Here is a 13767-nt window from a genome sequence, read left to right on the forward strand (position 1 = left end):
AGGGTTAGGGGAAGAGATGGTTAGATGGCATCACTGACCGAATGGACTTGAGTGTAAGCAAACTCCGAGAGATAGTGGAGGACAGGCAAGCCTGATGCGATGCGCTGCAATCCATGGGGTCCCAAAGAGTCAGACGTGACTTCGTGGCTGAACAGCAATGCTAAGGGGTGAGCCCGTTTGGACTTCCTGTCAGTCAGCTGCTGAGACAGACGTGACTGGGGTGGGATCAGTTGCCGCTCTGCACAAGGTGAGATGGGAGATCCGCTGCACGTTAACCTGAGGTGACGGGGTAAAAACTCCAGTGTAAACTGAGGTGATGTGTGGGGTCCACCCTAGATCCACCCTGGGATCTTCTTCAGCTCCACCCAGTGCTGATGGGCTGCAGGATGACTCTCAGCGGCCAAAGAACAAGTGTGGGAACAAGCACGGTTACTCTTGAGGTGAGACGTGGGCTCAGAGCCAGGCTCTCTGAGACTCGTCGTGAAGTCCATCCATTTTCCACCTGAGGGATGCAGAGGGTCATCTCTAGGTGGAAACTGAGTGGAGGTGCAGGGTCAGCTCGTCTCCACCACAGGGTGAGGTGTGGGGTAGCCCCAGCTCTGCAGTGGGCTGAGGCCTGGGGTCCACCCAACTCCACCGTGGGGTGAGGTGTGGGGTCAGCTTCAGATCTCCATGGGGTGAAGTGTGGTGTCCTCCCCAGCTCCACCGTGGGGTGCGTTCTGGGGTCAGCCTCCAGCTCCACTGTGGTTTGAGGTGTGAAGTCCACCCCAAACCCTTCCGTGTTGTGAGGTGTGGGTTCCTCCCCCAACTCCACCATGGGGTGAGGTGTGGAGTCAGTCCCAACCCCACTCTGGGGTGCAGTGTGGTGTCAACCCAAGCTCTACCGTGGACTTAGGTGCCAGGTCTGAACCAAATTCACCGAGGGGTGCGGTGCGGGTTCAGCCCCAGCTCCACTGTGGTCTGAGGTTGGGGTCAGCCCTAGCAGCTCCATGGGGTGAGGTGTCGTGTCATTCCCACCATGGAGTGACGTGTGGGGTCAGCCCCAGATCCACTGTAGTGTGAGGTGTGGGGTCAATCCGCATCTCTTCCGTAGGTTGAGCTGTGGTGTCAGCCCCAGCTGCACCAAGGGCTGAGCTACGGGGTAAGCCCCACCATGGGTTGAGGTGTGGGTTCAGCCCCAGCTCTGCCGTGGGGTGAGGTGTGGGTTCAGCCCCAGCTCTGCCGTGGGGTGAGGTGTTGGGTCAAGCCCAGCCCCACCATGGGTTGGGGTGTCGGGTCAACCCCGCTGTAAGGAGAGGTTTGGGGTCAGCCCCAGGACCACCGTGGGGTGAGGTGTCAGGTCAGCCCCACCATGGGGTTAGTAGTGGGATCAGCTCCAGCTCCACCATGGGGTGAGGTCAGGGTCAACCTCATCGCAGGGTGAGCTGTGCGGTCAGCCTCAGCCCCACTGTGGATTGAGGTGTGGTAAGCGAAGAGTCGGACACGACAGAGCGACTGAACTGAACCGAAGGGAAGAGGAGAGGGGACGACAGAGGATGAGCTGGCTGGATGGCGTCACCGACTCAATGGATACGAGTCTGAGCAAACTCTGGGAGACGGTGATGGACAGGGAGGCCTGGTGCGCTGCAGTCCGTGGGGTCACAGAGTGTGGGACACGACCTGGGGACTGAAGGACAAAGAGGTATTCACAAGCAAGACTCTTAAGGTTGCTATTGCAGGGTATGGCCACAGGCGGCAGGATTTTTTCATGCCCAGTTGTGATTACCTTGGAAATGAAAGCTTTTGAGTTTTAACTCAGGACTGTAATTTAATATGGAATGTACTTGAAAAAACACCCAAAAGCTTGTGTGTTCTTCCTGAACATTCTTCTTTATTTTAATAATTTTATTTATTTACTGGCCGTGCCATGCAGCTTGTGGGATCTTAATTCCCTGACCAAGGATCGAACCCTCACCCCCTGCTTTGGAAACACAGAATCTTAATCACTGGACTGCAGGGAAGTCCCCCGAGCATTATTTTTTTTAATTAATCTTTATTTTTTATTGTAGTAGCATTGATAAACTATGTGTTGTTGGTGGCAGGTGAACCGGATGTATTTTCTATTTTGTGGTTGGTGTTCAATTTCCAAGTCATGTCTGATTCTTTTTGTAGGAGCGTTCCCTTTTCGCCAGACCCTGTTACACTGGTAAAACATCTATTTGTGTATACATCAGTTCAGTTCAGTTCAGTTCATTCGCTCAGTCGTGTCCGACTCTCCAGTGTCTAGGTACATAGATATATAAATGTCTGTATGCACAGATATATAAATACTTCAATATATAGAGACATAAATATCTATATACATAGACATATAAATATTTATATACAGTGGAAAATGCAAGAGACAACCTTATAGACAAATTAAGTGATATAGATAGTGGCATTTATCAGATCATACTAGGAGAGAGAAACATAAACAATTTCAAAATAAGGAGAACAAATCTAACCACGATTCATTTAACTAGTTTTAATCTGGTGGTGATAAACCAAGTCTACAAGGGGAGTCAGTTCATTTCAGTTCAGTTCAGTCGCTCAGTCGTGTCCGACTCTCTGCGACCCCATGAATCACAGCACGCCAGGCCTTCCTGTCCATCACCAACCCCCGGAGTTCACTCAAACTCATGTCCACAGAGTCGGTGATGCCATCCAGCCATCTCATTCTCTGTCGTCCCCTTCTCCCGCCCCCAACCTTTCCCAGCATCAGAGTCTTTTCCAGTGAGTCAACTTGTCACATGAGGTGGCCAAAGTATTGCAGTTTCAGCTTTAGCATCAGTCCTTCCAATGAACACCCAGGATTGATCTCCTTTAGAATGGACTGGTTGGATCTCCTTGCAGTCCAAGGGACTCTCAAGAGTCTTCTCCAACACCACAGTTCAAAAGCATCAATTCTTTGGCGATCAGCTTTCTTCACAGTCCAACTCTCACATTCATACATGACCACGGGAAAAACCATTGCCTTGACTAGAGAGACCTTTGTTGGCAAAGTAATGTCTCTGCTTTTTAATATACTATCAAGGAATACCAGACCACCTGACCTGTCTCTTGAGAAACCTGTATGCAGGTCAGGAAGTAACAGTCAGAACTGTACATGGAACAACAGACTGGTTCCAAATAGGAAAAGGAGTACGTCAAGGCTGTATATTGTCACCTGGCTTATTTAACTTATACGCAGAGTACATCATGAGGAACGCTGGGCTGGAAGAAGCACAAGGTGGAATCAAGATTGCCAGGAGAAGTATCAATAACCTCAGATATGCAGATGACACCACCCTTATGGCATAAAGTGAAGAGGAACTAAAAAGCCTCTTGGTGAAAGTGAAAGAGGAGAGTGAAAAGGTTGGCTTGAAGCTCAACGTTCAGAAAACGAAGATCATGGCATCTGGTCCCATCACTTCATGGGAAATAGATGGAAAAACAGTGGAAACCGTGTCAGACTTTATTTTTTGGGGCTCCAAAATCACTGCAGATGCTGATTGCAGCCATGAAATTAAAAGACTCTTACTCCTTGGAAGGAAAGTTATGACCAACACCACAGTTCAGTTCAGTTCAGTTCAGTTGCTCAGTCGTGTCCGACTCTCCGCGACCCCATGAATCACAGCACGCCAGGCCTCCCTGTCCATCACCAACTCCCGGAGCACACTCAAACTCATGTCCACAGAGTCGGTGATGCCATCCAGCCATCTCATTCTCTGTCGTCCCCTTCTCCTCCCGCCCCCAACCTTTCCCAGCATCAGAGTCTTTTCCAGTGAGTCAACTCGTCTCATGAGGTGGCCAAAGTATTGGAGTTTCAGCTTTAGCATCAGTCCCTCCAATGAACATCCAGGATTGATCTCATTTAGAATGGACTGGTTGGATCTCCTTGCAGTATAAGGGACTCTCAAGAGTCTTCTCCAACACCACAGTTCAAAAGCATCGATTCTTCGGCGATCAGCTTTCTTCACAGTCCAACTCTCACATCCATACATGACCACGGGAAAAACCATTGCCTTGACTAGACGGACCTTGGTCGGCAAAGTAATGTCTCTGCTTTTTAATATACTATCAAGGTTGGTCATAACTTTCCTTCCAAGGAGCAAGCGTTTTTTAATTTCATGGCTGCAATCAGCATCTGCAGTGATTTTGGAGCCCAAAAAAACAAAGTCTGACACTGTTTCCACTGTTTTTCCATAGATGATGGCAAATTTTGGAAGGGTCAGAGAGTGAAAACAAGTTAAATGTTTCATCTTTGTTTACAAAGTATACCTTTGCAATTTATGGACTCATACTTGTTGCTCCTTCTTAAGTATGTATCATCCTATCTATCCTCATATGCCCACATCCAAACTGTTTCAACTCAAATCATTCCAAGCATAACTCCAACTTGTTGCAACTGTAACTAGAGTTGCAATTGTTGCAATTTCATGAAAAAGGCACCTTGTGATTCTTTTTTATAGACTAGAAAAGGCAAGGATTTCTGTCTAATGTTTTTTTTTTCAGTCAAGTTCAGTTCAGTTCAGTCACTCAGTCATGTCCGACTCTCTGCGACCCCATGAATCACAGCATGCCAGGCTTCCCTGTCCATCACCAGCTCCCGGAGGTCACTCAGACTCATGTCCACAGAGTCGGTGATGCCATCCAGCCATCTCATTCTCGGTCTTCCCCTTCTCCTCCCGCCCCCAACCTTTCCCAGCATCAGAGTCTTTTCCAGTGAGTCAACTCGTCGCATGAGGTGGCCAAAGTGTTGGAGTTTCAGCTTTAGCATCAGTCCTTCCAATGAACACCCAGGATTGATCTCCTTTAGAATGGACTGGTTGGATCTCCTTGCAGTCCAAGGGACTCTGAAGAGTCTTCTCCAGCACCACAGTTCAAAAGCATCAATTCTTTGGCGATCAGCTTTCTTCACAGTCCAACTCTCACATCCATACACGACCATGGGAAAAACCATAGCCTTGAATAGACAGACCTTTGTTGGCAAAGTAATGTCTCTGCTTTTTAATATACTATCAAGGTTGGTCATAACTTTCCTTCCAAGGAGCAAGCGTCTTTTAATTTCATGGCTGCAATCAGCATCTGCAGTGATTTTGGAGCCCAAAAAAATAAAGTCTGACACTGTTTCCACTGTTTTTCCATCTATTTCCCATGAAGTGATGGGACCAGATGCCATGATCTTCGTTTTCTGAGTGTTGAGCTTCAAGCCAACCTTTTCCCTCTCCTCTGTCACTTTCATCGAGAGGCCTTTGAGTTCCTCCTCACAAATCATTTAAAATTTCAACTCTTCTCCCTGCTTCACTTTGTTCAGATTCAGTTGACATGGGGAAAGCTATCGAAAGAGGGTTCAATATAATCTGAACTCACCAGGTGTGTCTATTATTTGGTGTACATGAAGATCTGAGAAGTAGATTTTGATGGATATAAAAAGAAATATTATGGATGTAGAACATAGTTAGAAATTGCGAGAGTCATTTGGCCAGAGAGCAGTCACAGTGGGTCAGCTTCATCTCCCACACCCGTGAGGGCAAGCTTATCTTGGCAATAACATCAGCAGCTGAGGAGTTAAAAGTGTTATCACTGTGAAAAATGATCATGAAAAGAAACCTATGAAGTGTTTTCACAGATAGGGCACAGCTTTCCAAGAGGCTTTAAGTCTCAGGTAAAGGTTTTATTATTTGAATCTCGAGTGGATTACAGACTCTGTGTAAGTTTTACAGACTGTTCAAAGTAACATTCTATTCCATCCTGGAATGAATACATTTGGTTCATGCACTTGTGACACACTTAATCAGACTTACAGACAGTCTGTGTTGGAGAGTGTTCTAAACCAACTTGTGCGTGCCAGCTGCAGATCTGACGAGAAACGCTCACTCTCCTGTCGCTGCTGTTCAGTTGCTAAGCTGTGTCTGACTCTCTGTGACCTGTGGACTGCAGCCCGCCGGGAATCCCTGTCCTTCACCGTCGCATGGAGATGCTCAGACTGTTTGTGGAAGAGGCTGTTCTCTCTCCATGGATTGCCTTGGAACCCTGTCAGGTATATGGCCATAAACGTGAGGGTTCCTTTCCGAACTCTCCATTTTATTCCAAGGATGTGTTTACTTTGTTTTACTTTCTAAGATTGTTCCAGCTAACCTGGACCCCTTGAATTTCCATATGAATTTTGGAATCAGTTTATCAGTTTCTGCAAAGAAGCCAGCAGAATTTTGATGAGGATTGCCATGAATCCATAGATCACTGTGGGGATTACTCTTTTAACCATTTCAAGTCTTCTCATCCATGGGCTGGGCTGTCCATCCACTTACACAGGTTTTCTTTAATGTGTTTCAGCAATGTTTGCAGTTTTCAGAGGAGGTTTTGTACTTATTTTATAGACTTATTCCCAGGTATTTAATATATTCTGATGGTCTTATAAATGGAATTTTCTTACTTCACTGCAATTTATATGTTCCTATTTCTGCTTTGCGACCCCATGGACTTTAGCCTGCCAGACTGCTCTGTCCATGGAATTCTCCAGGCAAGAATACTGTAGTGGGTTGCCACTCCTACAAGCTCAGTGGCTTAAAGTAACACAGACTTACTGTCTTCACAGTTTTGGAGGTCAGAAGTCTGGAATGGCTCTCACCGAGCTAAGATCAAGGTGTCAGCGGGGTTCTGGGTAGAAGGTCCTTTGCTTCCTCTTCCAGCTTCTGGAGGGTGCCTGCGTCCCTCGGCTCCTGGCCCCTTCTGCCATTTTCAAAACCAGAAACGGCGTCACTGAGCTCTGCTTCCAGGGCCATGTTTTCTCTTCACTCTGACTCTCCTTCCTCCCTCTTTCCTTCGTGAGAAGCCTCATGACGACCCTGGGTCCACCTCAGTGATGGGGATCGTCTTCCATCCCACGTCCTTAACTTAATGGCCCCTGCAGAGTCCCCCTTCTCCCTGTGAGGGAATGTATTCGCAGGTGCTGGAGGTCAGGGACGTCCTGGGGCCATGATTCTGCTTACCAGACAGTGTGCAGAATACACTGACTTTGTATGTTGATCTTACATGCTGCTACCTTGGTGAACGCATTCATTAGTTCTAATAGGTTTTTAGTGGATGAAAACTCAGGATTTTTTCTGTGTAAGATTACATCATCTATGAATGGGCGTAGCTTTGCTTCTTCCTTTCCACTCAGGATGCCTCTTATTTCATTTTCTTGCCTACCTGTCTGGCTAGAACTTCAGTGCTTTGTGGAATAGAAGTGGCCACAGTGGACAGTCTTGCCTTGTTCCTGGTCATAGGGGAAAGCTTTCAGCCCCACCATTAAGCATGATGTTAGCATTGGGGCTTTTGTAGATACTATTATCAGGCTGAGGAAGGGTCCCTTCTATTCCTAGTTTCTAGAGGGTTTTTATCATGAAAGGGTGTTGGATTATGTCAAATGCTTTTTCTGCAACTATTGAAATGATCGTGTGCGTTTTGACCATTTTTGATATGGTGTATAACATTAATTAATTTTCAGATGTTAAAACGACCTTGTATTCCTGAGATAAATCTTGCTGGCCATGGTATAAAACTTTTTTATACGTTGCTGGATTTGGTTTGCTATTAATAGTACTTATTAGAGTGGTTTTGTGTCTATGTTCATAAGAGATAGTGGTCTATGATTTTTTTTTTTTTAAGTTCTTATAATGTCTATATCTGATTTTGGTTTCAGGGTAATACTGGCATCATATAATGAGTTTGGAAGTGTTCCCTGATGTTCTAATTTTTGAAAGAGTTTATGAAGTGTTGGTATTTTTCTGTCAATGTTTGGTGTTTATTTTTATATAGATGTATATCTCAATCAGGACTTCCCTGTAGCTCAAACTGTAAAGAATCTGCCTGTGATGCAGGAGACTAGGGTTCAATCCCTGGGTCAGGAAGATCCTCTGGAGAAGGGAATGGCAATCCACTCCAGTATGCTTGCCTGGAGAGTCCCATGGACAGAGGAGCCTTGGCGGGCTGCAGTCCACGGGGCCACACAGAGCTGGACCAACTGAGCGACCGAACCGCACACACGCCCCAGTGACTGCCTTCATGCCCTTTGTGTTTGGTTAATTTTGTTTGTTTGGTGAATATATGACTTATATTGTTTGCCAATATTTAAAGCAGCTTTTTAAATGATTAGATTTGATATTTCAGTTTAATTGGTATGTATGATGACCTGGGTGCCATCCCTGGGTTAGGAAGTTCCCCTGGAGAAGGGAAAGGCTACCCACTCCAGTATTCTGGCCTGGAGAAGTCCATGGACTCGATAGTCCATGGGGTTGCAAAGAATTGAACACAACTGAGCGACTGAACTGAGCAACTTTCACTTTTCATGATGTGAACTATGGATCTAACTATATTTTCAAATATAATTGACATAGCACTGCTTATTGAGCATCTTCTCACGAAGCTTCCTTCGTGATACATTTTCATGTATGCAGGAGTCTGTTTCTGAACGTTTCATTTCATTGTTTATGCATATATTACAGGTTCCTGAGATAAATCTCACCGGCCATGGTATAAAACTCTTTTACATGTTGCTGGATCTAGTTTGCTATTAATAGTACTTTGTAGAGTGGTTTTAATTACTATTTTAATTTCTATAAGTGTTTTGATAAAAATTTCCTTGGCTCTTGAGTATTTTCTCTTCAACATAAATTTTTACATCAGTTTGTCAAATTCCACAAAATCTCCTACTAGGTGTTTTTATTGGCATTGCATTGGATTTGCTGTTTAATCTGGTTAAATGATGTCTTTACAACATGGAGTCGTCCCATCCAGCAGCAAAATACATTTCCCCCTTTCTTCTGGTGGTATATGAAGCTTCAGTATTCTCTTCACCTAGATTTTATATCTCTATTTATTCCTGACTTTCAATAGCTGTTGTTGTGAATGGGATCTTTCCCCCTAGTATATCTTCTAATTGTTTACTGACGTATTAAAACGTTACTGATTTCCATGTTATTTTATACCCAGAGATCTTGCTGAAATCTTACTAGTTTTCAGTTAGTCTGTTGTCTTGAATTTTGTTAGGTATGGCTGCAAATAATTTTTTCCAAATTTTTATCCCATTTTATTCCTTTATCATGCCTCATTGCATTGTCTCTTACAGAATATTCAATATTTATGGGGGTAATGAGCACCCTTTTCTTTTTCCTCACTTAATGGGAATGCTTCTGATGTTTCTTCATTAAGTATGATCGCTGTGGGTTTCTAGGAGATATCCTTTATTGAATTAAGGGAGTTTTCCTTTCCTTGCTTCTAAAGTTTTTGTTTGTTCCTTTTATCGGGAGTAGAGGCTAAGTTTCATTGCATGCCATTGGGAGGAACTGGCCCTGCTGCAAGGCATGCAGAATCTGTTTCCTGTATGTGCTCAGTTGCTCTGTTGTGTCTGATTCTTTGCGACCCCTTGGACTGTAGCCCCCCAGGCTTCTCTGTCAATGGGATTTTCCAGGCAAGCATACTGGAATGGCTTGCCATTTCCTTCTCCAGGTGATCTATCTTCCAGACCCAGAGATCGAACCCATGTCTCTTGCATCTCCTGCATTGGCAGGGGAATTCTTTATCAGTGAGCCACCAGGGAAGCCCAACGTATTTAGTACATTACAGCCTTCACCTTGCTCATATTTCTTCATGAAAGTTGCATCTGTGCTCCGTAAGATTGGCTTTAGTTCAGTTCAGTCGCCCAGTCGTGTCCGACTCTTTTGCGACCCCATGAATCACAGCACACCAGGCCTCCCTGTCCATCACCAACTCCCAGAGTTCACTCAAACTCATGTCCACAGAGTCGGTGATGCCATCCAGCCATCTCATTCGGGCTTTTTAAATTGTTATTCCAACTTCATAAAGTGAATTGGGAAGCTTTCTAACTTTGCTCTGGAGTTTATTTGATATATATTATTTAGGAGGAGATTTTAATTATCTTTTATTTTTTCCCCATTGTTGCTTATTTAGCTTTTTCTATTACTTGAATCAGTCATTTGAAGTATACACCGCAATTAGAGTTTAAATGTTATGTGTCGTTTTGCTTGTAATTTTAAAATCATCTTATTTGTAGTTTTGTTCTCCTTTTCATTTCTAATGGTATTTATAGTTAAGTCTTCTTTTCTTGATGGTAAAAGATTTGGCAGCTTCATCTTTCTCAGGCTTTTAGCAGTCAGTTCTACTGGGGTTTTCTTCTTTCAGCAAACGCGTTGATTCCCCCGTGTACGTGCGTGTCAGAGCCTCTCAGGTCGGATACTTGATTCGCTTCCTCTCACTGTCTCCCAGTAGATTCTGTGGCTATAAACTCTGACCCGTCGGCTGCGCTCCGCGGGTTCTGACGCGCAGTGTTCTCGATTTGTGAACAAACTACTAATAACGTCACGGGACTCAGGCCTCCAGAGCTATTCGCAGAGGCGTGAGCTCGGTTCTGCCGCCGCCGCGGGGTCGCTTCCGTCGTGTCCGACTCCGAGCGACCCCGCGGGCCGCCGCCCCGCACGCTCCGCGTCCCCGGGGCTCTCCAGGCGAGCACGCTGCAGCGGGTTCGGGCAGCGCTTAACGCGGCCGGGTCCCGCCGCACGGCCGAGGGAGAGCCCCTCGCCGAGCCCGAGGTCGGGCGCAGGGTCGCGAGCGCCGCCCTCAGCGCCGGGGCCTCGCCCGCCTTCGCGAGACTCGAGCGCCGGGCGCCCGCGGGCCTGAGGCGCGAGGGCCGAGGTGCGAGGCGCGCGCGGCGCGCTGGCTCCGCCCCCGACCTCCGCGACGTCGATTGGCCGGTGGCGGGGCGGGGGGGCGGGGCGCGCGCGGGGCGGGGCGGGGCGGGGCGAGTGACGGCCTCGCGGGCCAATGGGCGCGCGCGCGCCGCCGCCGCCGCCGCCGCCGCCGCCGCCCGTGCGGCCCCGAGGCGCCCAGGCGGCTGCGGAGCGGCGACGCGGCACCATGGGCCGGCTGCCGAGGGCCGCGGGGTCGCCGCTGCCGCCGCTGCCGCCGCTGCTGCTGCTGCTGCTGCTGCTGGCCGGAGGTGAGCGGCCGGCGGCCGGCGCGCGGGCGGCTCCGCGCCAACAAAGGGCCGCGCGGCCGCGAGCGCTCCGGGCGCCTCCGAGGGCGGGCGTGTCTGCGACAAAGGGCCGCGCGCCGGGGCTGCGGTGACGGGCGGCGGGCGGCGGGGCCGGGCCCGGGCGCGGTGACGGGCGGCGGGCGTGTCTGCGACAAAGGGCCGGGCCCGGGCGCGGTGAAGGGCGCGGGGCGGCGCGGGCGCTGCGGGCACCTGTGCGCGCGGCGCGGCGCGGGCGGCCCGAGGCGGCCTGCGGGGCGTCCCCGGCCGGGTCGCGGGGCGCCCTCTGCAGAGCAGCCGCTGCCCTGGGCGCCGCGGTGCGGACCCCCGGCGCCCCGACCCGGCCGGGGGCCGCCTTGCGCAGCGGGGCTCAGGCACGGCTCAGGACCTGGCCTCCGGGCCCCCCACGCCTGCCCGCGCCGCGCCTCGAGTCCGTCTGGAGGGCGGGGGCGGCTCAGCTTCTGGCGCGGCCGGCCGGCCGCCTCTCCGAGGGGCAGCCATCCCAGAACTGGTCGGCGGCGTGGCTCAGGACCGCGCCCCGCCCTGCCCGCTGCGGGTTACCCCCTCGTCCCGCCGCCTCCGTCCGGGGTCGCGCTAGTGCCCCCCGCGCGCTGGGGTGCGTGTGTGTCCAGCAGGACGTCTCCCTTACAAAGCTGTAGTGGGGACACGCCTGCCGGCACCGGGCGGCACTGTTTCTCTGACACACGCGCCAAGCGTGTGCGGTCGCGTTGGTGGTGCTGGACCATCTCTGTTGTAGCGGACAGTCCAAGGTGTGAGCCGTGTCACTGATGGCTGCTGGGCAGCTCCGAATGGGTGTCTGCGGAGAGCTTAGGGATCTCGGACTTCAGAGCTGCTGGTTAGGGGAAGGGAAACGAGAGAAGGACGCGGGGATCAAGAGCAGACGCAGGGGAGACAAAACATGGGGATTATGGAGACCTTGCTCTTTTCACCCGCTAAGTTACAAGCCTGCTTCCTGAGCCTCCTTTCCTGAATTTGTTTGGGTCAGGTTTTCAGTTTTTTGAGGCCGATCCCTGGAATCTTTTTCATGCTCTGTCTTTTTTGTTCTTTTGGTTGAGAGTGATGGAGGTAACAGAAGATTACAGGTGCTAGAGGAAAAAAAAGATCAGTGTATATCGGAAAGTTAAAATCTAGTAGAGTCTCAGGCAGATTAATTATTAAGTGCAAAAGTAGTTATACAGGGAATCGGTAGGTCTCAGCTACTATTTTGGTGGGCAAGTTTGAAAATAAGTAACATCTCGTAATTACCCACTGCCAAGCTTTTGAAAATATCAAGGTCTTTATAAAGGAAAAATAACCATTGTGTGGAAAAATAGCTTCAAGAAAATGGAACTGTTTACGGCACAAGAAATCGAAAGCCAGATTTTCAAACACAGCTTTTCAGAAGCATAATCAGACTCTCTTCTTAGTGGCTCAGTGCTGAAAGAATTTGTCTGCAAGGCAGGAAATGCAGATGTGGATTCAGTCCCTGGGTTGGAAAGATCCCTGGAGAAGGAAATGGCAACCAACTAGAGTACTCTTGCCTGAAACTTCTGTGGATGGAGGAGCCTGGCGGCTACCGTCCACAGGGTCACAGAGAGTCCCACACGACTGAAGCAGTGGCTCGCACGCACACACTGTTTATCCTATCAGACTGTTGGGAAGGATAGACAAGGACAAACTGTGGTTTCTCCACAGGTGACAGATGGAGGGGAGAGGCTGGGAGAATGGCGCCCCCCCCTCAGTCAGGGCAGTGGTCACGACAGACCCTAGCAGATTCCTCTGACCACAGTGCTCTGCGTGGAGAGCTTCACGGGCTAAAGGACTTCATCCCCAGAGGCACGAGTCAACAGGACAGACACAGGCTCCTGGCTGTCAGGGCTGGCCTGGCGGCAGGACTGAGGCCTGCACGGCCGTGACTCCTCTCCCTCTCACCTCCGTTATCCTCGGAGAGACAGCTCTCGGGTTGTGGAGAGGCACAGCACGTTTGATCCTCTGGTGGTTTCGTGGAGGGTGAAATTCCAAGGCTTCTTAACCAGAGCCCATTGCTTTTCTAAAACACCGAAGTAATGTCTCTCTCAGTAGGTGGATAAAGAGCTTCACCTGGCAGAGAAGGCTGCTGTGGTCCCTGTGAACCTGTGCAGTTTTTGTTACTTAATTACTACAGACATTTCTCACCAATCGAGTTTTTTCTTCCTGGACTGCGTGAGTTTTTCGAGGTTACTGTCTTGTGGTGTTTGGTTCCCCAAACCTGGGGAAGCCGCATCTGAAAGTAGGCCTGTTGTGTCAGCTGGTGTCTTATATAACCCGGCATTCCATTTTCCAAAGAGCACTTTCTCCCCCAAGGGCAGAGGCTGTCTGGTATTCACCTTTGTGTCTCTAGAGGGGGCCTGGCACAGGTGGCACAGAATAGGAGCTGAGTCGGGGGGTGGGGGGGTAGCGGGTGGACTGCTTCCTTCTTAGCAGTGGAAGTCCAGTGCAGATGTTAACCTCCAGTAAGAGGCTGCAGCGTACCTGAAACCAGTTACCTGGCATTGTATCTGATTGACAGTATTGCATATTCTGATTAACTTTGCAAAAATTAGAAAATAAGTCTTACTTCAGTAGGATTGATAGATGATCTACTTCCAGACACAGGGTCCAGGCAGAAATGTAGACAAAGGGGCGTCTTGGTGGAAGGTAGGGACCACTTCACTGACCTGAGGTCTTCCGGGACAGGAGGAAAGAGCCCTGCACTC

At 49.2% G+C, this 13767-nt stretch overlaps 1 protein-coding gene across 4 annotated transcripts in view; it reads left to right on the forward strand.

The window, feature by feature from the left end:
• The first annotated feature begins 222 nt into the window (after positions 1-222).
• Positions 223-13767, forward strand: part of PODXL2 (podocalyxin like 2) — a 70948-nt gene continuing 57403 nt past the window's right edge. For 2 of the 4 annotated variants that reach the window (XM_088831732.1, XM_088831733.1), the window contains exons 1-3: positions 223-247; positions 337-440; positions 5944-6043. In XM_088831732.1, coding sequence (XP_088687858.1) covers positions 375-440; positions 5944-6043 — 166 coding nt within the window. In that variant the 5' untranslated portion in view covers positions 223-247; positions 337-374. Of the gene's footprint in view, positions 248-336; positions 441-5943; positions 6044-10882; positions 11000-13767 lie in introns of those variants that run through there. The other 2 variants (XM_055413417.2, XM_088831734.1) reach the window with 2 other exon arrangements.

This window comes from Moschus berezovskii, chromosome 24 (assembly GCF_049115385.1).
Source record: "Moschus berezovskii isolate FMDL1 chromosome 24, NW_MosBer_1.0, whole genome shotgun sequence".
NCBI lineage: Eukaryota > Metazoa > Chordata > Mammalia > Artiodactyla > Moschidae > Moschus > Moschus berezovskii.